Source organism: Pristiophorus japonicus, chromosome 4 (genome assembly GCF_044704955.1).
Source record: "Pristiophorus japonicus isolate sPriJap1 chromosome 4, sPriJap1.hap1, whole genome shotgun sequence".
Classification (NCBI taxonomy): domain Eukaryota; kingdom Metazoa; phylum Chordata; class Chondrichthyes; family Pristiophoridae; genus Pristiophorus; species Pristiophorus japonicus.
This window is the reverse complement of record NC_091980.1, coordinates 97629516-97655352: the sequence shown is the minus strand read 5'-3', so window position 1 is coordinate 97655352 and position 25837 is coordinate 97629516. Positions and strand designations below refer to the sequence as shown.

Sequence of the window (25837 nt, the reverse complement as noted above, 5' to 3'; positions counted from 1 at the left end):
ACAATCCAAGGATAAAGAGTGCGGAAACATGATGCTAAATTGAAAAGCATACTTTGTGGAGAGTAAAAAAGAGACAACTAGGAAGCTGCAGCATTAACACCCCCAAGATGTTAAGTGGCATAATAATCATGACATTTACCCACTTACTATGATGTTTAGCCAGATGATCCCAGTTGCGAAGGCTGACTACACGTCCGGTGCTCCAATTACATAACTATCATTATAACTAATGCGCGGAAGGGGTGCATTTATGGAGCTTTATCCACAAGATTTTCCACAAAAAAAGTCTGTCATTTGTTATATTTTGCACATCAGGGATAGAATTAGCACGAGGAGGCATAACCTTAAAATTAGAGCTAAGCCGTTCAGGGTGATGTCAGAAAGCAGTTCTTCACAGGAAGGGTACTGGAAATCTGGAAAACTCTCCCCCTAAAAGCTGTTGCGGCTAGGTCAATTGAAAATTTAGAAATTGAGATTGATCGATTTTTGTTAGGTAAGGGTATTAAGGGATGTGAAACCAAGGCGGGTAAATGAAGTTAAGAGGAGGATTGGCCATGATCTAATTGAATGGCTGGCTGCCAAAAAAGGAGCAACGAGCGGCGGCCTGGGGGCATTGTGGTGGCCCCGACCTGCGTGAGAACATCAGCGGCATGTCGGGGCCATTAAAGGAGCGGTGAGTGGCGGCCAGGGTACATCGCGAGCTGGTGCAGGAGGGCGAAGGCTGTGAAGAGGGCGACTGGATTGGACGTCACCATAACCCAGATCAGTGATTGGAGCGTGGGCAGATACAGCAGAAGCGGCGAGGTCAGGGCAAAGGAGCAGCGAGAGATTGCAGAATGATGTGATCGGGGCCCAGGAGAGGCGTGGGCCCTGGGGCAGCACGGGCCAGCCCACGCTGCAATATGGGTGCGCACTAGGTGTGTGCAGCAGAGCTGCTCTCCAGTCGTCTTGATTAACCCTTGCCACTGGACCAAGACCAAGCTCTGTCAAGCCCGTGTGGTGGCTGGTGTGCAACGGCCACCACACGTTAAAAAACTCCACGCACAGGCATCTTCCACCCTTCAATATGCAGTTCGGGACCTGGACTATTAGGTCCTTCATTGAAACACCTGTGAACTCATTGAACTCATCCCTTTTTGGCGTGGAAGCAAGTCATTCTCGATTCGAGGGACCGTCCAAGAAGAATAATTGAATGGCGCAACAGTCTCGAGTGACTGAATGGCCTATTCCTGCTCCTAAAATGTATCTGTTTTGTCTCAAATAAAGAATCAGACCAGATACTGTAAGCTTAAAGTAATATGTGACCATAGTCCTTTATTACAGGTCTCCAGTGTGCCTCTCCAGCCTGTGAGGCCTCCTTATGTACAAGTGCTCCCAAGGGATTGTGGGATGCCTTGGGACGCCAATGGATGAGCCCTCTGGTGGTTAAGCAAGGTATTTACAGGTTTACATATATAACAACACTCCCCCCACAGTCAATAGTGTAACTATTTACAATGTGAGTCGATCTGGGGCCTTCCTTTCCCTGGTTGATCGTCTCGGTGCAAATGCTGGTTTTGGTCAATTGTTTTTTGGGCCCTCACTGGGCTGCTGCGCAGCTGGACTTGCAGGGCTGCCTGGTGTGGTGAGTCCTGCTGGGCTGCTGCAGGTGATGGGTTCTGTTTCGTGGTCAACCACTGGGTCGGTTGCCACTTGTGTGTGTGTGTGTGTTATATATATATGTGTGTGTGTGTGTGTGTGTGTGTGTGTGTGTGTGTGTGTGTGTGTGTGTGTGTTGGGGGGGTCGAAAATGGTAGAGTCTATTGTAAGTTGTTCTGGATAGTCTGTGAATCTGAGTTTGGTTTGGTCCAAGTGTTTTCTGCAGATGAGTCCATTTGAAAGTTTGACCAGAAACACCCTACTCCCCTCTTTGGCCACAATAGTGCCGGGATGCCACTTGGGATCGTGTCCATAGTTCAACACAAATACAGGATCATTAATCTCGATTTTGCGTGACACATTTGCGCGATCATGATATGTATTCTGTTGAAGCCGCCTGCTCTCTACCCGTTTGTGTAGATCAGGGTGGAATAACGAGAGCCTTATCTTAAGTGCCTTTTTCATGAGCAGTTCAGCAGGGGGAACCCCAGTGAGCGAGTGGGGTCTTGTGCGGTAACTAAGCTGAACTCGGGATAGGTGAGTCTGCAGTGAGCCTTCAGTTACCCTCTTCAAGCTCTGCTTGATTGTTTGCACTGCTCGCTCTGCCTGACCACTGGACGCTGGTTTAAACGGGGCAGGTGTAACATGTTTGATCTCATTGCGGGTCATCAACTTTTTGAACTAGACACTGGTGAAGCACGGCCCATTGTCACTCACAAGGACATCAGGCAGGCCGTGCGTGGCAAACATGGCCCGCAGGCTTTCAATGGTGGCAGCGGACGTTCTTGCTGACATTATCTCACATTCAATCCATCTACAACCACAAGGAACATTTTTCCCAAGAATGGGCCTGCATAGTCCACATGGACCCTGGACCACGATATGAAGGGCTAGGACCATAAACTTAGTGGCGCCTCCCTGGGTGCATTGCTTAACTGTGAACATGTGCTATATTTGTGCACACAGGACTCTAAGTCTGCACCGATACCGGGCCATCACACGTGGGTTCTGGCTATCGCTTTCATCATTACAATGCCTGGGTGGGTACTGTGGAGATCACTAATGAAAGTGTCCCTGCCCTTTTTGCCGTGCTCCAAATGGATTGAATGGAAAGCACGTCTGCTGCCACCATTGAAAGCCTGCGGGCCATGTTTGCCACGCACAGCCTGCCTGTTGTCCTTGAGAGTGACAATGGGCCATGCTTCACTAGTGCCGAGTTCAAAGAGTTCATGACCCACAATGGGATCAAACATGTTACATCTGCCCCGTTTAAACCAGCATCCAAATGGTCAGGCAGAGCGAGCAGTGCAAACAATCAAGCAGAGATTGGAGAGGGTAACTGAAGGCTCACTGCAGACTCACCTATCCCGAGTCTTGCTTAGTTATCACACATGACCCCACTCACTCACTGGGGTTCCCCCTGCTGAACTGCTCATGAAAAGGGCACTTAAGACAAGGCTCTCGTTAGTCCACCCTGATCTACACGAACAGATAGAGAGCAGGCGGCTTCAACAGAATACATATCATGATCGCGCAAATGTGCCACGCAAAATCGAGATTAATGATCCTGTATTTGTGTTGAACTATGGACACGATCCCAAGTGGCTTCCCGGCACTGTCGTGGCCAAAGAGGGGAGTCGGGTGTTTCTGGTCAAACTTTCAAATGGACTCACCTGCAGAAAACACTTGGACCAAACCAAACTCAGACTCACTAGCTTGTTGCAATACACACCCAACACCGTATGATGACGCATCATATGCTAGTACCAAACGCTTACTTTGATCATACAGCACAAGCAATTTGTTTGAGCATAGCAGTTTCCTAGCTTTCTCAAAGGCATTTTCTTGGCTTTTACCCCATACCCATTCATTCCTTTACACAGTAAAGAGGGCAGTGGTTCTAACAGTGTGCTAAGACCTGGTTAGAAGTTACCAAAGTAGTTAAGAAGTCCTAGAAACGACCGCAGCTCCGTCACGTTGTGTGGTCTCGGTGCGATCTTGATTGCCTCCGTCTTCGAATCGGCGGGCCTGATGCCATCCGCCGCAATTCTTCTCCCCAGGAACTCCACTTTAGGCACCAGGAAAACACACTTCAAGTGTTTTAACCTGAGCCCCACACGATTAAGCCGACTAAGAACTTCCTCCAGGTCCTGCAGGTGCTCGACGGTGTCCCGACCTGTAACCAAGATGTCGTCCTGGAAGACCACGGTGCGCGGGACCGACTTCAGCAAGCTTTCCATGTTCCTCTGGTGGCTGATCGAATCCCAAACGGGCATCTGTTGTAAATGAAGAGACCTTTGTGTGTGTTGATGCAGGTGAGGCCCTTCGATGATTCCACCAGCTCTTGCATCATGTAGGCAGAGGTCAAGTCCAGCATCGTGAATGTTTTTCCTCCCGCCAGCGTCGCAAATAGGTCGTCTGCCTTTGGTAGCGGGTACTGATCCTGCAGTGAGAAACAATTAATAGTTACTTTGTAATCACCACAGATTCTAATGGTGCCATCTTCCTTGAGGACTGGAACAATCGGACTAGCCCACTCGTTGAATTCGATCGACGAAATGATGCCCTCTCGTTGTAGCCGGTCCAGCTCGATCTCCACCCTCTCTCTCATCATGTACGGTATCTCTCTCGCGTTGTGATGGATGGGTCGCACCCCCAGAATCAAGTGGATCTGCACTTTTGCTCCTTGGAACTTCCCGATGCCCGGTTCGAACAGCGAGGGGAACTTGCTTAGGACCTGGGCACATGAGGTGTCGTCGACGGACGAGAACGCTTGGACGTCGTCCCAGTTTCAGCGTATCTTTCCCAGCCAGCTCCTGCCGAACAGTGTGAGGCCATCACCTGGTACCACCCAGAGTAGTAAATTGTGCACCGCTCCATCATAGGAGACCTTTACGATAGCACTGCCGATTACAGGAATCCGTACACAAAGGAACTTTCTCAGTTTAGTACGAATGGGAGTCAGGACTGGCCTCGAGGCCTTGCTGCACCACAATTTATCGAAAGTCTTTTTTGCTCATTATGGACTGGCTCGCGCCCGTGTCCATCTCCATTGACACTGGGAGTCCATTTAATTCAACCTTCAGCATTATCGGGGGACACTTTGTAGTAAATGTGTGCACCTCCATATACCACTGCCGCCTCAGTCTGAGGCTCTGGTTCATCGTGATCCACCGTGGATCTGTCCTCCTCTGCAAACTGATGGTTTGCAGGGTTAGCAGGATTTGCAGCTCACCTGCACATACTTTGGAGGTGTCCCATTGTTCCACAGCCCTTGCAAACGTATCCTTTGAAGTGGTATGAATGGAAACAATGATGACCTCCACAGCGCCAAAGTGTTAATGGCCTTGTATTCGCCACCCTTGACGGTGGACTCAGACATCTGCGGACGTGCAGCTGTAGGCATGAGTCCTGCCCTCTAAGTTACCATTCGAAAACAACATTACTTTGCTCACAGTACTTGCAGCAGCACTCGTGCTGAGAGATTTGTTTGCTTTTGTCACTGATGGCGATGAACGCCTGGGCTATCGCTATGGCTTTACTCAAGGTTGGGGTCTCTACAGTAAAAAGTTTGCAAAGTATTAATTCATGGCCAATGCCAAGTACAAAGAAGTCCCTGAGCACGTGCTCCAAGTGTCCTTCAAATTCGCAATGTCCTGCAAGGCGTCTTAGCTCGGCGACATAGCTCACCACTTCCTGGCCTTCAGACCTCTTGTATGTGTAGAACCGGTACCTCGCTATCAGAACGCTTTCCTTCAAGTTTAGATGCTCCCGGACCAGTGTGCACAAATCATCGTACGACTTCTCTGTGGGTTTCGCTGGAGCGAGCAGATTTTTCATGCGGCCATACGTTGGTGCCCCGCAAATGGTGAGGAGGATCGCCCTTCATTTTGCAGCATTCGCTTCTCCTTCCAGCTCATTGACCATGAAGTATTGGTCGAGTCGCCCTACGAAGGTTTCCCAATCATCTCCCTCCGAAAATTTCTCCAGGATGCCCACGATTCTCTGCATTGTTGCAGTGGGATTTGTCATCTGTATCTCATCACCAGTTGTTATGTCTCAAATAAAGAATCTGACCAGATACTGTAAGCTTAAAATAATGTGTGACCGTAGTCCTTTATTACAGGTCTCCAGCCTGTGAGGCCTCCTTATATACAGGTGCTCCCAAGGGATTGTGGGATGTCTTGGAACTCCAGGGAATGAGCCCTCTGGTGGTTAAACAAGGTATTTACAGGTTTACAAATATAACAGTATCCATCCTTTGTAAAAATGCACCTGATGTCGAATTTGTTCCGAGACTTGTTGTGATAGACGGTCTAACAGAGCAAAAAAGAGGGAGGGTAAACCCAGAGAGAATGAAATATTGTAAGCTTGCGGTCAGTTGAAGGGCCAACATTATTGAGCAATGGTAATTTTAATTGAGCCTTATGCATTAAACTTTCCTCTTCAAATGAAGTCATCTAATCACGGCTACATCATCATCAGTAGTCAAGGGACACGCTGTTGTACTTACATTTCAGTGGCAATGAAGCCCGTCAGTTCTGACAAGAAAAGGAACAGCATGAACAAGCAGCAGCAGATGGAAACTGTAAAACAAATGAATGCATTTAACAACAAACTCCACCACTGATTTCATCCAAAGCGCAGGATATATAGTCGCTGTAAAGAGTGAGAAATTGCTACTGAATTATACTGGTACAGAACATAATTCAATGGTATCACCTCATAATTTATATACAGTAGTAAATGAGTCACAGTGCTTTGGTGTAATAATGCAGCAAAGGCTGCCTAACTGGTCACTTGGATGAGGATGTGTCAGATACAGAAACAAATAAAACATTTAAAAAAGTGTATTTATATCAGAATATTACATGGCATTTATAAACTCTGTAAAGACAAAAAAATTGACAGCAAGAGTTTAATGATGCTGGATCCATTATGTGTGATAAATAACTCATTTTCATGTTACTCTGTGAAGATGGGAGAATTAAACAGACCTAAAAAAACGAGCAACAACATCACAGTTTTAATTTGGAGAAGCAATGTTCCATGTCATTCTATTTTTCTGATGTGAAATCAATTATTTATTAGAGTAATGAACCATTACATGAAATGAATGCAAAGGGAAAGGGAATGAATGCAGCATACTGTAGATAAGCTGATAAAGCTCAGATACAGCAAGAAAATAGCAAACCAATGAAATACTGGAGATGCAGGTACTTGGCATATCATGGACTGCTTGCTTTTCAGGTCATCAGAGCTGGTAAGTAACTCATCCTTTGGTCCCTTCCTTATATTACAACAGTGACTACACTTCTAAAAATACTTCATTGACTGTAAAGCACTTTAAGATGTCCTGAGGTCATGAAAGGCGCTATATAAATGCAAGTTATTTTTTTCTTTTCTCTTAACTAATTATACCGATGTGTTGTTTTCTATAGGCCATTTGGTGAGATTCAGCAAAAACTGAACATCTCCGAAGTGCAACCTCCCCACAAAACAAACAATAGCACAAATTTAATGCATTAAAATTTCCTGCAAGGTCCATCAGTCATGGAAAGTTTTGAATAAACCAGTGGACACTTATCAAACCCCATAGTCACCAGAGCACAGACGAGAATGCTAGACCTGGGCAAGCTTCAGGGAAACCCAGCCCCATGATTCTCCTCATATGGACTTGTCTCCAGCTGTATTTCATGAAGTCCAAGAGAAGAACTACCAAGAGATGTTTCTACCTGCTTGCCTTGTAAGCCAGGTACCCAAAAATAAAGCAAGATTGGTCAGAAGTGTGGCTAAAAGTTAAGGAGCAGTCCTTCCAAAACATCTGTGGTTGGGAAAATGTTGGAGTCCATTATTAAAGCAGCAGCAGGACATTTGGAAAAGCAAAATTCGGTCAGGCAGAGTCAGCATGGATTTATGAAGGGGAAGTCATGTTTGACAAATTTGCTGGAATTATTTTGAGGATGTAACGAACAAGGTGAATACATGGGAACCAGTGGATGTGGTGTATTTGGACTTCCAGAAGGCATTTGACAAGGTGTCACATAAAAGGTGACTGCACAAGATAAAAGTTCATGGGGTTGGGAGTAATATATTAACATGGATAGAGGATTGGCTAACAAACAAAAAACAGAGAGTCGGGATAAATGGTTCATTCTTGGGTTGGCAATCAGTAACTAGTGGGGTGTTGCAGGGATCAGTGCTGGGACCCCAACTATTTACAATCTATATTAACAACTTGGAAGAAGGGACCGAGTGTAATGTAGCCAAGTTTGCTGATGATACAAAGATGGGAGGAAAAGCAATGAGTGAGGAGGACACAAAAAATCTTCAAAGGGACATAGACAGGCTAAGTGAGTGGGCAAAAATTTGGCGGATGGAGTATAATGTTGGAAAGTGTGAGGTCATGCACTTTGGCAGAAAGAAAATCAATAAGCAAGTTATTATTTAAATGAATAAAGATTGCAAAGTGCTGCAGTACAGCGGGACCTGGGGGTACTTGTGCATGAAACACAAAAGGATAGTATGCAGATACAGCAAGTGATCAGGTAGGCCAATGAAATCTTGGCCTTTATTGCAAAGGGGGTGGAGTATAAAAGCAGGGAAGTCTTGCTACAGTTGTACAGGATATTGGTGAGGCCAACCTGGAATACTGCGTGCAGTTTTGTTTTCCATATTTACGAAAGGATATACTTGCTTTGGTGGCAGTTCAGAGAAGGTTCACTAAGTTGATTCCGGAGATGAAGGGGTTGATTTATGAGGAAAGGTTGAGTAGGTTGGGCCTCTACTCATTGAAATTCAGAAGAATGAGAGGTGATCTTATCGAAACCTTTAAGATTGAGGGGGCTTGACAAGGTGGATGCAGCAAGGATGCTTCCACTGATAGGGGAGACTAGAACTAGGGGGCCGCCCATTTAAAACTGAGCTGAGTAGAAATTTCTTCTCTCAGAGGGTTGTGAATCTGTGGAATTTGCTTCCTCGGAGAGCTGTGGAAGCTGGGACATTGAATACATTTAAAACCGAAATAGACAGTTTCTTAAACGATAAGGGAATAAGGGGTTATGAGAATCGGGCAGTGAAATGGACCCAAGTCTATGATCGGATCAGCCATGATCGCATTAAATGGCGGAGCAGGCTTTAGGGGCCGTATGGCCTACTTCTGCTCCTATTTCTTATGTTCTTATGGTACATCAGTCATTGAAGGCTGGCATGCAGGTACAGCAGGCGGTTAAGAAAGCAAATGGCATGTTGGCCTTCATAGCGAGGGGATTTGAGTACAGGGGCAGGGAGGTGTTGCTACAATTGTACAGGGCCTTGGTGAGGCCACACCTGGAGTATTGTATACAGTTTTGGTCTCCTAACCTGAGGAAGGACATTCTTGCTATTGAGGGAGTGCAGCGAAGGTTCACCAGACTGATTCGCAGGATGGCGGGACTGACACATCAAGAAAGACTGGATCAACTGGGCTTGTATTCACTGGAGTTCAGAAGAATGAGAGGGGACCTCATAGAAACGTTTAAAATTCTGACGGGGTTAGACAGGTTAGATGCAAGAAGAATGTTCCCAATGTTGGGGAAGTCCAGAACCAGGGGACACAGTCTAAGGATAAGGGGGAAGCCATTTAGGACCGAGATGAGGAGGAATTTCTTCACCCAGAGAGTGGTGAACCTGTGGAATTCTCTACCACAGAAAGTTGTTGAGGCCAATTCACTAAATATATTCAAAAAGGAGTTCGATGAAGTCCTTACTACTAGGGGAATCAAGGGGTATGGTGAGAAAGCAGGAATGGGGTACTGAAGTTGCATGTTCAGCCATGAACTCATTGAATGGCGGTGCAGGCTAGAAGGGCCAAATGGCCTACTCCTGCACCTATTTTCTATGTTTCTATGTTCTTCTTCTTCGGCAGTCCCTCGGAGTCGAGGATGACTTGCTTCCACACTAAAAAGAAGTTCTCAGGTGACTGATGAGTCCGATGCAGGAACTACAGTCTCTGTCACAGGTTGGGCAGAAAGTGGTTGAAGGGACGTTGGTTGATGGCCGGTTGGTTGGAGTACTTGGGTTGTCGTGCACTCCTTTCGCTGTTTGCAGTTGGTCTCCGCTTGCTGCCGCGAAGAGACCCGAGGTGTTCAGGGCCTTCCCGGATTATTCTCTTCCACTTTGAGCGGTCTTGGGCCAGGGATTCCCAGGTGTCGGTGGGGATGTTGCACTTTTTCCAAGGAGGCCTTAAGGGCGTCTTTGAAGCGTTTCCTCAGCCCACCTGGGGCTCATTTGCCATGTCGTAGCTCCAAGTAGAGCATTTGTTTTGGGAGTCTCGTATCGGACATGCGGACGATGTGGCCCATCCATCGGAGCTGATTAAGCGTCGTCAATGCTGCGATGCTGGGGATGTTGGCCTGCGTGAGAACACTGATGTTGGTGCGCCTGTCCTGCCAATGGATTTTCAGGATCTTGCAGAGGTAGCATTGGTGGTACTTTTCCAGTGCTTTGATGTGCCTGCTGTATATAGTCCATGTCTCTGAAGCATATAGGAGGGCAGGTATCACTACTACTCTGTAGACCATGAGCTTTGTGCTAGTTTTAAGGTTCTGGTCTTCAAACACTCTCTTCCTTAGGCGACCAAAGGCTGTGCTGGCACATTGTAGGTGATGTTGGACCTCGTCATCTGCCCTTGTTGACAGTAGGTTCCCGAGGTATGGAAAACGGTCCACATTGTCCAAGGCCTCATCATGGATTTTGAAAATTGGGGGGCAGTACTGTGTGGCGGGGGCAGGTTGGTAGAGGACCTTTGTTTTACAGATGTTTAGGGTAAGGCATATGCTCTCATACGCTACGGTGAACATATTGACGATGGTTTGGAGTTCGGCCTCAGAGTGTGCGCAAACGCAAGCGTCATCTGCATACTCCAATTCAATGACAGAGGATGGGAGGACCTTGAACAGTTTCCTGTTTGTTCTATAGATTAGCTCCACTCCAGCGGGGAGCTTACTGAAGATGAGATGGAGCATTGCAGCAAGGAAGATCGAGTCGCGCGTTGGTGCAATGACACAGCTTTGCTTCACCCAGGTCCGTACATGAATTGGGTCATTCCAAATTAGTCCTTCCAAATAGTGGAACAGCGGCCAACAACCTCGGTACTGCAAATATGAATGTATTTTGAATTCTGGCTACAAAATGGCCAGGCAGCAGTAATGTCCACGAAGAACCATAAGCACTCATTGCTTGCCACCAGGTTCCCATGATGCCAAAAGGGATCCCCCAAATATAGAAGCTTCATGCACGTCAAATTGTACTGGTGTCTAGGTTTGAATTTGAGCAGTTCCCCTCACATTATTAACTCATATTACACAAGATTATCAACATTATTTTGACATTATTAAGGTTGTTTTTATATCTTCACACTCTTCCCTTAAGAGAACAGTCTGAAGAAGTGGAAGGATTTACAGGCCGATTAACAGTCTAACACACTCCTCCATGGCCATAACTATCATTGCGCCAGCTAGTAGAGTGCTTAATCCTATATTTTGATGATCGGGCGGCAGTGCTGTGTGGCGGGGTCAGGTTGGTGGAGGACCTTTGTCTTACGGATCTTTAGTGCAAAGCCTATGCTTTTGTACACCGCAGTGAAGGTGTTGACGATGGCTTGGATGTCAGCCTCTGAGTGCGCGCAGGCGCAAACGTCACCCGTGTACTGTAGTTCGATGACAGAGGATGGGACCGTGGATCTAGCCCAGAGGTGGTGAAGGTTGAACAGGTTCCCATTGGCTCTATAGTTTACTTCCACTCCAGCAGGGAGCTTGTTGAGAGTGAGATGGAGCATTGTCGCAAGGAAGATCGAGAAGAGCATTGGTTCAATGACGCAGCCCTGCTTGACCCCGATTCCTAAACAAGCGCTCTACTCAGAGCTCCAACACGACAAACAAGCCTCAGGTGGGCAGAGGAAACGTTTCAAGGACATCCTCAAAGCCTCCTTGATAAAGTGCAACATTCCCACCGGCACCTGGGAATCCCTGGCCCAAGACCACCCAAAGTGGAGGAAGAGCAGCTGGGAGGACGCTGAGCACCTCGAGTCTCGTCGCCAAGAGCATGCGGAAATCAAGCACAGACAGCGGAAGGAGCATGCGGCAAACCAGCCTTTCCTTCAACCACTGTCTGCCCCACCTGTTAGAGACTGTAATTCCCACATTGGACTGTATAGCCATCTGAGAACTCACTTTTAGAGAGGAAGCAAGTCTTCCTCGATTTCAAGGGACTGCCTATGATGATGATAATCCGATATGGCAGAGGGTTTTAATGGGCTCAACAAAGCATACGATAAAGAAGGGCCAAGAATCGTGCTGGATGACAACCCAAAATTCAGAGCTCTCGTCTCCTAGCCAGGACTGTCTGGAATGAGATTCAAACCCTGCACCTTCTGGTTCCGAGCCAGGAATGCTACCACTAAGCCAAAAGCTCACTCCAATAATTAAAGTGCAAATTTAGGTGTGTGACACAAAGGATCTACTATTGCATTACCATACCAACGTTTTCCTAAACTGTACCAATAGAAATAAATATCATCCCACAAGTCTTCCACAGACTAGGTTTCAGTGACATGTTTTGTTCATTACAAATCCAACTGTGATTTAGAGGTTCTAAGCGGCCAAATGACAAGAAAAAAGACCAGTATCATAGAATGACACAACACGCAAGGAGGCCATTCAGCCCATTGTGCTTGTGTTGGCTCTTTGAACGGGCTATCCAATTAGTCGCACGTCCCTGTCCTTTCAGCAAAGCCTGCAAATTTTTCCCCTTCAAGTGTTTATCCAATTCTCTTTTGAAAGTTACGACTAAATCTGCTTCCACTATCCTTTCAGAGAGTGCATTCCAGAGCATAACTCCCTGCTTAAAAGCATTTCTCATCATGTCACCACTGGTTCTTTTGCCAATTATTGTAAATTTGTCCGTTTAATCTCTGGTTACCAACCCTTTCTGCTACTGGAAACAGTGTAAATAATTTACTCTATCAAAACCCTTCATGATTTTGAACACCTCTACTACATCTCTCCAACATAAGAAATAGGAGCAGCAGGAGGTCATTCAGCCCCTCGAGATTGCTCTGCCATCCAATAAGATTCTACCTCAACTCCACTTTCCCACACTATCCCCATATTCCTTGGTTCCCTTGGTATCCAAAAATCTATCAATCTCTGTCTTGAATATACTCAATGACTGAGCATCCACAGCCCGCTGGGGCAGAGAATTCCAAAGATTCACAACCCTTTGAATGATGAAATTTCTCCTAATCACAGTCCTAAATGGCCTACCTCTTATTCTGAGACTGTGATCCCTAAGTTCTAGACTCCCCAACCAGGGGAAACATCCTCCTAGCATCTACTCTGTCAAGCTTCTTCAGATTTTTATATATTTCAATGAGATCTCCTCTCATTCTTCTAAACTCTAGGGAATATAGGTTTAGGCTACTCAATCTCTCCTCATAGGACAATTCTCCCATCCCAGGAATCAGTCTAGTAAACCTTTGTTGCACTCCCTCTAAGGCAAGTATACCCTTCCTAAGGTAAGGAGACCAAACTGGACACAATACTCCAGGTGTAGCCTCACCAAGACCCTGTATAATTGCAGTTAGACCTCTTTACTTTTATACTCCAATCTTTTTGTAATAAAGGCTAACATACCATTTGCTAATCCAATTGCTTGCTGTACCTGCATGCTAACTTTGTGATTTATGTACAAGGACACCCAGGTTCCACTGAATACAGCATTTCCCAATCACTCACCATTTAAAAAATACTCTGCTTCACATTTCTCCACAGTGTATTCCATCTGCCATGTTCATGCCCACACATTTAATCTGTCTATATCCTTTTGCAGAATTTAGCATCCTGCTCATAACTTACAAAGTTCAATGGGTAAGTATCTGGGAAAGTACTGTCAGCAAACTTAGATACAATACAGTCCTCTCATCTAAGTCACTGATATAGATTGTAAATAGCTGAGGCCTAAGCACTGATCCTTGCTGTATCCCACTAGTTACACCCTGCCAACCCCAAAATGGCCCATTTTTTCCTTATTATTTTCTGTCCATTACCCAATCACATGAACCCTAGTTTTGTGCAATAATCTCGTGTGGCACCTTATTGAATGCTTTTTGAAAATCCAAATACATTACATCCACCCGTTCCTCCTTATCTGCCCTGCTAGTTCCAGCCTCAGAAAACAAATTGATTGCCCTTTCATAAATCCTTGTCGACTCTGCCCAACTATATTACAATTTTCTAACTGCCCTGTTACCACATCCCTAATAATAGATTTTAGCATTTTCCCTATTACTGATGTCATGCTAACTGGTATATAGTGCCCCTGTTTTCTCTCTCCCTCCTCTCAATAGCGGGATTACATTTGCTACATTCCAATTTGCTGGGGCATTTCTAGAATCTAGGGAAATCTGGAAGATCAAAACCAATAAGCATACACTACCTCTGGAGCCATCTCTTAAAACCCTAGGATATAGATCATCAGGTCCAGGGGATTTGTTGGCTTTTAGTCCCATTAATTTCTCTAGCACTATTTCTTTACTCATACTAATTTCTTTAAGTTCCTCATTCTCACTTAACCCTTGGTTCCCCACTATTTCTGGAATGTTTTTGTGTCTTCCTCCATGAAGACAGACACAAAGTATTTGGTTAATGTCTTGGCCATTTCCTTATGCCCGATTATAATTTCTTCTGTCTCTGCCTGTAAGGGACCCACATTTACTTTCGCTCATCTCTTCCTTTTTACATATCTATAGAAGCTTTTACAATTTGTTTCAATGTTTCTTGCTAACTTACTCTCGTATTTTATTTTCTCTTTCTTCATCAATGTCTTGGTCCTCCTTTGCTGAATTCTAAAATCCTCCCAATCCGGAGGCTTACTACTCTTTTTGGCAACAATACAAGCCTCTTCCTTTAATCTAATACTATCTTTAACTTCTCTGGTTAGCTATGGTTGGACCACACTTCACGTGGATTTTTATTCCTTACTGGAATGTAAATTCATTGTGAATTATGAATTATTTATTTAAATATTTGCCATGATTTATGTACGGTCATATTTTAATCTAGTTTCCCAATCTACATTAGCCAGCTTGCCCCTCATACCCATGTAGTTTGCTTTGTTCAGATTTAAGATCCTAGTTCTGTATTTAACTAAATCACACTCAAACTCAATATAAACTTCGATCATATTAAATGGCCTAAATTTGAACTCCAGGTGGATTCCCCGCTCAAGCCAGAGTTAAAATTACAGTCGCACAATGATGTCATCGGGCTGCATCATGTATATGTAAAGAAGGACCCTGCTGTCTTTGGGCGTGTGTCCTTGCTGCCTGCTCAGGAGAGCAAGTTAAATTGCAGATGTTGCGATCATGACGAATTTCGGACAGGTAAGATCTAGAGCGATTTTAAGCACCCAACCGCCAGGATCCTGCTGAGCGATTAGGGTTAAAATCGCTCCCATTATGATCACTCTTCTACAGAAGCTTCGTTACCACAAGGTTATTAATTAACCCTATGGCATTGAACAATACTAGATCTAAAATATCCTGTTCCCAAGTTGGCTCCTCGACATATTGATCTAGAAAACGACCTTCTCCGCTCCAAGAACAACCACCTCAGCTTCTCTAGTCTCTCCACATAACAGAATTTAAGTGTTTAAAAATCGATTTGCAGCTAGACATATGACTGCCTGCAAGTTCCAAAGTACTATGTAAAAACCTAAAAAATGTCAGACATATGTGGTCATATTTTATATGTATGAAAACTTCAGAATTTACGACACAACTTAAAGGAAACTGTATTAAACTTGATTGTCAAGTAATCTCAAGAGATATTGAAGGAAATATCTGGACATCTGGTAGAATCTCTGCCACGTCCTTATTACTATGCGTTATGCCTTGCAACTGCCGGTTCGGCAAAGCCTGGGAACCAATACTTACTGTGGAACTCCCCCTGCTGTGGCTTCCTGAAATTCCCCTTCAATGACATGAACTAGATCGGTGAGCTGTGGGCAGCAGTCACTACTCATGAGATCACTGGAGTGGAATTTCAGGGAACAGGAAGAATGCCTGCACAGAAAATGTCCCACCCTTTACTTTTAAAATGGTAAAAAGTCAATAAATTCTGTGCCTATTAGTGGAAGTATGAACATGTAAAAATGTATATCTGTGTTTCAACATCTGATGTGACAATCAAATATAGGTCCTCGTAAGAAAAAGTACACAAAGAGACCAAACCAATTACAAGCGTATAAAATATTTATATAGAATTAGAGAAATTACGACGCAGAAGGCCGCCATTCAGCCCAACCACTCCATGTTGGTGTTTATCTTCCACATGAGGAGCGGTTCTAATCCCATGTACCCACCCTGTTCCCATATCCCTTTATTCCCCTTTCCTTTAACTACCCAACATATTCTTAAATGTTGGCCACTGCTTCAATCACTAACTCCACAGCCTCATAACTCTCTGTGCACTTCCTCCACTTAGGGCGGTCTATGGCCAGGGACTCCCAGGTGTCAGTGGGGATGTCGCACTTTATCAGGGAGGCTTTGAGGGTGTCCTTGTAACGTTTCCTCTGCCCACCTTTGGCTCATTTGCCGTGGACAAGTTTCGAGTCGAGCGCTTGCTTTGGGAGTCTCGTGTCCGGCATGCGAACTACGTGGCCTGCCCAGCAAAGCTGATCAAGTGTGGTCAGTGCTTCAATGCTGGGGATGTTGGCCTAGACGAGGACGCTAACGTTTGTGCATCTGTCCTCCCAGGGGATTTGCAGGATCTTGCGGAGACATCGCTGGTGGTATTTCTCCAGCGACTTGGTGTCTACTGTACATGGTCCACGTCTCTGAGCCATACAGGAGGGCGGGTATTACTACGGCCCTGTTGACCATGAGCTTGGTGACAGTTTTGAGGGACTATATCTCTATACCTCTTCATTCAACCACTGGAAACGGGGTTTTTATCCATTCTGTCCCATCTCTGTTTAACTTTAAACATCTCTATCAAATTCCCTCAATCACCTCTGTTGTAATGAAAATACAACTATCTCCAAGTCTTCCTTCAAAATTATTTTAATGCATGATACAAACACACGACAGAAAATGTCAAAAGAATGAAAATAATAAAATGTTAGCATATCAAATCTTGTGGAAATGGAGAAATAAATGTTAGAGATGATAATCATGATGGTCAATAAAAATTTGAAGAATCCTGCATACACACTTATTCCATGTTTGTAACAAAACATTAAACAGCATACAAAAATAAAAAAAACAAAGAATGTTTATTTTTAAATTGATAGTACAGTTCGTTCTTTCAGCTCCCTGAAACACGGATGATTCTAACCTATTCATTGATACAAGTTGCAGACACGGAAGAGTTACCTGTACAACACGAGGCTCCCAGTGGGAGTCTGGGTCCATGGATCAGTGGTGGAGGTCAATGGAAAATTCAAGCGCTGCCCTTGGCACCCAATTCCTTGACCCCTGCTTCCATTGAGGGTCCATACGCGATCCCTGCTCCCACTCCCAGTGAGAATCCACACCCCATTTTCTGCTCCCACTCCCAATGTTTCATGGAGCTGAAAGAATGACGATATGCAGCCTGTGTATATTTTAGTGAATCAGGGCCCAGGAGAGGCGCGAGTTCGGGGCCCAGAAGAAGCGTGGGCCCAGGAGCAGCATGGGCCAGCCCACATTACGATACGTGTGCGCACTAGGTCCGTGCAGCAGAGCTGGTCTCCAGACGTCTTGGTTAACCCTTGCCACTGGACCAAGACCTAACTCTGTCAAGCCCGTGTGGTGGCTGGTGTGCAATGGCCACCACACGTTAAAAAAAAATCCACACACAGGCATCTTCCACTTTTCAACATGTAGATTAGGACCAGGAATATTAGGTCCTTCATTGAAACACCTGTGAACTCATCCCTTTTTGGCGTGGAAGCAAGTCACCCTCGATGCGAGGGACCAGCTATAATGAGGATTACAGGTACAACGTTCCGAATCCAGTGAATATGGTGTATTTGGATTTCCAGAAGGCATTCGATAAGGTGCCACATAAAAGGTTACTGCACAAGATAAAAGTTCATGGGGTTGGGGGTAATATATTAGCATGGATAGAGGATTGGCTAACGAACAGAAAACAGAGAGTCGGGATTAATGGTTCATTTTCCGGTTGGCAAATAGTAACTAGTGGAGTGCAGCAGGGATTGGTGCTGGGTCCTCAACTATTTACAATCTATATTAATGACTTGGATGAGGGGACCAAGTGTAATATAGCCAAGTTTGCTGCTGATAAAAAGATGGGTGGGAAAGCAAATTGTGAGGAGGACAGAAGAAATCTGCAAAGGGATATAGACAGGCTAAGTGAGTGGGCAAAAACTTGGCTGATGGAGTATAATGTGGGAAAATGTGAGGTTATCTACTTTGGCAGAAATAATAGAAAAGCAAATTATAATTTAAATGGAGAAAAATTGCAAAGTGCTGCAGTACAGAGGGACCTGGGGGTCCTTGTGCATGAAACACAAAAACTTAGTATGCAGGTACAGCAAGTAATCAGGAAGGCAAATGGAATGTTGGCCTTTATTGCAAGGGGAATACAATATAAAAACAGAGAAGTCCTGCTACAACTGTACAGGGTATTGGTGAGGCCACACCTAGAATACTGCGTACAGTTTTGGTCTCTGTATTTAAGGAAGGATATTCTTGCATTGGAGGCTGTTCAGAGATTGATTCCTGAGGTGAGGGGGTTGGCTTATGAAGATAGGTTGAGTAGGTTGGGCCTATACACATTGGAGTTCAGAAGAATGAGGTGTGATCTTATTGAAACTTATAAAGATAATGAGGGGGCTCGACAGTTGGATGCAGAGAGGATATCTCCACATGGGGAAACTAAAACTAGGAGACATAGTCTTAGAATAAGGGGCTACTCATTTAAAACTGAGATGAGGAGAAATTTCTTCTCTCAGAGGGTTGTAAATCTATAGAATTCTCTGCCCCAGAGAGCTGTGGAGGCTGGATCATTGAATATGTTTAAGGCGAAGATCGACAGATCTTTGAGCAATAAGGGAATAAAGTGTTATCGGGAGCAGGCAGGGAAGTGGAGCCGGGTCCATGATCAGATCAGCCATGATCTTATTAAATGGCGGAGCAGGTTCGAGGGGCCAAATGGTCTACTCCTGCTCCTATTTCTTATGTTCTTGTAATCCGGAATTGTCCGAAAACTAGACATTTTTGAGGTGGCCAAGATGACGACGTAAAAAACGCAGCGCCAGATGGCCATGGGAATCGGTGGCCAGCGAGGGGCATAGGGAATAGGTGGGCAGCAAGGAGCAGCAACAGCGAGATCCAAAATCTGGCAAAAAATGAAAAAATGAAATGGATTCGGTCGAGGTTGCCGGATTTCAGAAGTTGTACCTGTATTTTAGAATTTAATTAACACATCACACTACTTGTGCCATCAATGTGCAGTTTCTGATCAGAGTGTAATTTAGAAGGCTTCTTTTTTTTTTTAAATTCATTCGCGGGATGTGGGCATTGCTGGCAAGGCCAGCATTTATTGGCCATCCACAGTTGCCTTTGAGAAGGTGGTGGTGAGCTGCCTTCTTGAACCGCTGCAATTCGTGTGAAGAAGGTACTCCCACAGTGCTGTTAGGGAGGTAGTTTCGGGATCCGGACTCAGCGACAGTGAAGGAACGGCAATATATGTCGAAGTCGGGATGGTGCGCGGCTTGGAGGGGAACTTTTACTGATCTTTATCCCAAATGTATGTGTTTATTTTATTAAAACTGATTCAAATTCTCAAACTGCTGGTGAGATTTGAATTTACGTTCTCTGGATTATAAATCCAGTAGCATACGATGCCACTTAGCATAGTGGTAGTGCCACAAGACAGCATGAGGACTGGACTTGGTTACTACACTGACTATGCAGGGGTCACTTCTATCAAAGCTGTCATGGACAGATGCATCTGCAACAGGTAGATTGGCGAGGACACGCTTAGGTAGGTTATTCCCTTGTGTTGGTTCGCTCACCACCAGACCCAGCCCAGTACCTCGGTCAGTGATTGTACTGCTTAAAACCACTGAAATCCCACCCAGAGTAAATTCTGTGACCTTGCTACGCAGAGTGCCTTCAAATAGTGCTTAACATGGAGTACCACCGAGTCATCAGCTGAGGGAAAGCAGTCGGTGATAATCAGGAGAATTTCTTGGCCGTGTTTGACCCGAGGCTCTGAGACTTCATGGAGTCCAGAATCAGTTTTGAGGACTCCCAAAGCCATTCCCACCTTACTCCAAACCACAGTTCCCCCACCTCTGGTGGGTCTGTCCTGCCAGTGGGACATTGGCAGAAAGGTATGATTCTGTGAGTATGACTACATCAGGCTGTTGCTCGATTAGTCTGTGGGACAGCTCTCCCAATTTTGACACAAGTCCCCATATGTTAGTGAGGAGGACTTTGTAGGTTTGATTGGGCTGGATACACCTTCGTTGTGGCGCAAGTCTATGCCACTTCAGAGAGCAGTTTAAAAAAAAAGAGCAACCGCATTGATGTGGGACTGGAGTCGCCTATAGGCCTGACTGGCTAAGAACAGCAGATTCCCTTCCCTAAAAATGACATTGGTGAAACAGTTGAGTTTTTAACAAAAATCCAATAGCTTCATGGCCAGTTTTACTGATCTTTATCCCAGGTTTTTTTTTAACCTGAATTCAAATTCTAAAACTGCTACTTTCTATGAATTGTAAATCCAGGCCTCCAGTAACATAACATAACAGACTGCTTCTGTGGGTATAGTTTCAATAAAACAGCCATTTCTGCCTCAGTTTTCTTACTGTAGTTTCTCCTGTTCAAAAGTAAAGTACACTGTACAAAAGATTATAGCTTTTAATCTTTCTGAGCAACAGTCTGACTCAGAGGGTGGGGATAGAAATGTTGCAAATGAATCAAGGAAGGTATCACCCCACATTAAACTTTATTAATCCAGCACTAATGAGCTGACTATGTTCTAAAGTTAAAGAATTAAAGAAAGAGAGAGAAAGAAAGTATAAAAGAGACGCTCTGCAAACCAGAGTTTATAAGCACATCATACATACATGGTGAACTACTTTTACTTCCTCTTATTTACGAGAAATTCCTGAATGTATGACTCCTCTTCTCAGAATACTGTTGATTTGTCATCACTGATATTATAGCAGCAAATAGCTCAAGCAGTTTTTTTTGTTAAAACGGAAGTTCTTAATTGTCATCTCACATTACCAGAGCTACTCTTTTACATTGGTTAAAATGTTAAATTATGTTTTTATTACATGGGATTATGTTTTATGGAACCATACTCTAAAATTTATAAATTTTCTGAGGAAAAAATGCAGATCGGGTGCCTTTTTAATCATAAGAACATAAGAAATAGTAGCAGTAGGCCACTCGGCCCTTCGCATCTGCTCCGCCATTCAATATCATGGCTGATCTTCTACCTCAACTCCACTTTCCTGCACTTTCTCTGTCTTGAATATACACAACGACTGAGATTTCACAGCCCTCTGGGGTAGAGAATTTGACAGATTCACCACCCTCTGAGTGAAGTAATTTCTACTCATCTCCCTTCTAAATGGCCAACCCTAATCATTACTTTTGTAATTCTATCCTCTTCTTCAACTATATGCATTCTTATTTGAGCCTCAGGTCTGTGAAGGAAGTTTCTCGTCTCTATCTTAAATGAGAGAGAGAATGAATTGCGTGTGTATACAAGCAGTGTACATTTTGGAAACCATATGAAATGTTGATTGCCGTGATATATCTCAGGATTACTTTTTTCTCAATTTTTAAATAGACAATTTTCCAGCAATACTGGCACTAATTGCAATCCTGCTCTCAAACAGTTAATTTCCAATTTACATTCTTATTTTGTGATGTAAATCTACCATATTTTCCTAAGTAGCGATAATTTACATTTTAGAACTGTATATTTCACAGTGCATAACCCTTGAAGGTATAGTAGTCACTGTATTGCAAAAGTGATGTGGGTTATGACGTGTATTAAAAGGGAGGAAACGTGTTACAACACTAGGAGACATGCAGTTTACAGTCACTGCAAGCCAATTATCCTGACTCACGGACACTACATGTCAAAACTGAGTAATCCCAATGCATCACCATTGTCCGGTTACAGGTCATGTGATTTTTCTGAAATAAAGATCAGGAAAGCATGGTTACACCATCCAAATGCATTAACTAAACATTGCATTTCTGCAACTGCGCCATGGGTTAAGCACTGCAGCTTGTTTTTACTTCAAAACCAATCACAAAAAATGTAAACTGTGAGTATGACACAAAAAACATGTTATCTATTCTATTTGGAGTTTTATAAATGGGGGCATAAGGTAAAGAAGTAATGTTAAAATTGCACAAGGCAACGATTTGGCCATAGTTAACATATTGTATGCAAGATTCAGGCACCTCATTATAGGAAGGACATTATTCTTAGAGAGAGTGCACAATGTAGATTCAACAGCATGAAGTCAGGGTTGGTAAGCTATAGTTCCCAGGAGAGACTCGAGATGCTGTGCCTATTTCCACAGGAACCAAGGCAGCTAAAATAACATTTTAATTTTCAAACTATGAATGGTTTTGTCATCGAAGACTCTGGTTGGGCAGTGACGAGGGGTCATCAATTTAGAATGGTCACCAAGAGAGTGAGGAAGTCCCGAGGATCATTCAGAGTTGCTGGCGTATGTGCTTTGCCACATGGAGTGCTTGAGGCAGAGATCACTGCATTTTTTTTTAACAGCAAAAAGGATAAATATTTGAAGCAGAGGAAGATACAGAACTATAGGAAAGTAAAGGGCAGTGAGATTAGTTTAGCTTAGATACAAGTCTACAACCGGGGTAACCAATGAGTGGGAACTGGTTAACTGGAAGTGATTAGTTTTAACAAAGAACTGGCACAACTCCGATGGGCTGACTGATCTCCTGTCCCCTTCTGTAAAATTCTATGGTTCTACACAAATATTACTGAAACTGCAATTGTCTCACCACTAGACCACTCAATATGACCTTGGACCATTACTGTCGGCACAATGGATTTGGAATTAGCATTTGGTCAGAAACATGAAAAATGGCAAAGTGATGTGATGACAACTTGCATTTAAATATTGTCTTTAACATAGTAAAACATCCCAGAGCTCTGTCATACATCAAAAAGCATATTTTTATTTTTAGGACAGATGGACCAATGTGATCCTCACATTTGTGAGGAAAGAAAAACAATGAGCAGAAATGTTTTTAAAGATATCCAGATTTTTCATGGTGGGTTATTTGGTTTAGCTGGTTACCAAGAGTGGTGGTGATGTCCGTATTCCTAAATTAACTGCACCAGAAATGATGATCTGCTTTTGAAACGTTAATACTGGGTGAACTTGATAACGGTCACAATGATTTCTGTTTAGGCCAGATGCCAGAGCAAATGACAGACAACTAATCTGCTTGCATGCTAGAAATAACATATGTCCTGATTGCCTGACTATTGAGAAAAACGTTTTTGATCTTCAGAGAAATTCTGCCCTTTGGATGCCCAGAAGAATTGCACAAGAGATTATGGGCTTTCTTTGAATCTCTACTTCCCTGTTTTGACTGCCTGTATCCAGTGGAGAGGCACTTTGGAGGTAGCATTTCAGCAGAGGCTCAGTTAAAATATTTTGAAAATAATGTTTGGTCTATTATTTTTGAAAAGTTTAAGGATTGTGTCTAGCCAAATATTATGCTAGTTTCTTGTTTTGTAGAATCTGCTCCTGAAGCAATCATATCAAGAAGCATTACTTTTAAAGTGCAGTCACTGTTTTGTAAGAAAACTGACAGCCAAATTTAACACAGTACAATCCCACAGACAGCAATGAGATAAATAACCAGTTAGACTGGCTTGGGTAAAGACTCAGATTTTTTCTGAGTTGGGAGTCTGACACAAATGGAAATCCCATCAGTGTGTTTCAGAGTCTCCAAACCGAGCTATCCTTTCCCAAAGACTGCATCTTGACATGGTGGGAAGGCCAGCATGCTCTTACGACCCAGAGAGCTATGTTAGCTGGAGTATAACTCCTGGGAGGGCTATTCCAGCCAGACAGGTGGAATGATGTCTGGAGCCAAACTAAAGGCAATCCACTGGTATTCCTGGTAGAGTGGCTGTGAATCAGACTTAGGACCCGTCCACAAAAAAGTGCCTACCATTACAGAAACAACCCAGAGACAAGAAGAGCCCATTACAGATTTGCAAATATAACCAACTGTGAAGAGCCATGATCTGCACAAGATGATACTCCATTGAAGTCAAATATCTTGCATGAGACAGACAGTAATATAAGAAATGGGTTGTTTCAGGTGCCACAAGACACTCCTAACTAACTAAAACAAAACCTGAATTAAAAACTGGCAAACACTCAGCAGGCCAAGTAACATCTGTGGAGGGACAAACAGAGTAAATGTTTCAGGTCGATGAACTTTCATCAGAACTGGAAGGTATTAGAAATTAACAGCTTTTAACAAGTACAGAGTCAGTGAAAAGGTGATGGAGGTGGGAAAAAGAACAAAGGTCTGAGATAGGTGGAAAGCAGAAGCAATTAAATGACAAAAGGGATGACCATGCAAGGCTAAAGGCGGTGGTAATGGAATTAGTAAAGAAACAAAATGATGGGTCCAGAGGTGTAACTAACCTAACTAAACCAAGCTACCACACAAATTTGTTGGGGTTATTATTATTTTGGGAAAAGTTTACAAGCATTGTGTAAGTCAAGTATTGTATTGCTGATTATTTGCAATCTTTTTGCTTCTGTATTACTATAAAATTGCTATAGAAAATTTGATTGCTAGTTTTAGCCTCAATGATACAGCCAGGCAATGTAAGGATTTCCACCTTTCAGGTGGAATGGACAGGTGTGTGTGGTAGGAAGCCTGCACAACTTGTGATTTGTTTTTAATTATTCGTTCCTGGGATGTGTGCATCGTTGGCAAGGCCAGCATTTATTGCCCTTCCCCAATTGCCCTCGAGAAGGTGGTGGTGAGCTGCCTGATTATGAAAGGCCACAATAAAAGGATCATTGCTAATCCTGTGGCTCAAGATTCCCTTCATACATAAAATTGCAAGCTTCAGAACACTGGAGATTGCTTATGGAGACTGCTGTTTTGCTGTGAACAGAGTTGAGAGAGAACCCGAACTGCAGCAGTGAATTTACCCTGCAGCCCAGCATCCCATCATAGTGTTCACAAAATGGCAGCTGTGATTTGGTTTTACGCACACTGCTGAAATGCTTCAACAACAACTTGCATTTACATAATACCTTTAGCATGTCAAACATACCAAGTGCTTCACAGCTAGGGTCAGATACGAGTGGGAGATTATTTTCTGTATCGGCAGAATAGCAGTTATCGTGCGTCGAGGAGCCACCCTGTTAATGAAGGAACACTCTTTTGAAGTGTTGTTATTTTTACATGAATACCCTACCACTTTTTTAAAACTGGTAGGAGATTAAAGTTGTAAAAGCAAGCAGGATGTTATACTACAATACTTACTGAAAGCTCCCGTGTACGTGGGCTGTGTAAGGTCCTTTGGTACTTTCCTGTAGATATCAAGTCTAGGGGAAAACATGAAAATATTTTAAAATTTATTTTAAATCTAAACTTAAATCCCCATCAACATTTTTCATCAACTGTATTACAATTTACTAGCACTATTATTTATGAAACTCGAGAGAAAAAAAAAATTAAACTGCTCTGAATTAACGGTCATTAATTCCCACTGAATAGATTATCAGTGCTTACCATCCTCACAGCCAATCAACAAGAAGTTTCATTTACATAGTGTCTTTAATGTAGAAAAAAGGCACATTGCACTTGAGAGAGGGGAAAGAAAGAAATAAAAGGAGTAAACGCAGAGATAGAAGACAGCCACAGCTTGGTCCAACAAATGGGTCTTAAGAAGATTTTTAAAGGAGTTTCGGGAAGGCGCTCCAGAGCGGGTGGTGTTGAGTTGCCAGGAGGCTCTGCTGCCAGCGGTAGGGCGAAGTGGAAGATATGGACAGAATGTCAAAGTTCAAGGATTGAAGAGTGCGGGAGAAGGTTGGAGAGATAATGTGGGGAAGTCCGTGGAGGGATATAATTTTGAGAATTATTATAAACTCAATGCAGGGG

General features: G+C 43.8%; 1 protein-coding gene across 1 annotated transcript in view; it reads right to left on the bottom strand.

Annotated features, from left to right (window-relative positions):
- Positions 1-25837, bottom strand: part of ergic1 (endoplasmic reticulum-golgi intermediate compartment 1) — a 102380-nt gene that overhangs the window by 40045 nt on the left and 36498 nt on the right. Inside the window, exons 2-3 of the mRNA XM_070878447.1 lie at positions 25220-25281; positions 6152-6224 (exon numbers count right to left, since the gene is read on the bottom strand). Of these exons, the coding sequence (XP_070734548.1) occupies positions 6152-6224; positions 25220-25281 (135 nt within the window). The remainder of the gene's footprint in view (positions 1-6151; positions 6225-25219; positions 25282-25837) is intronic.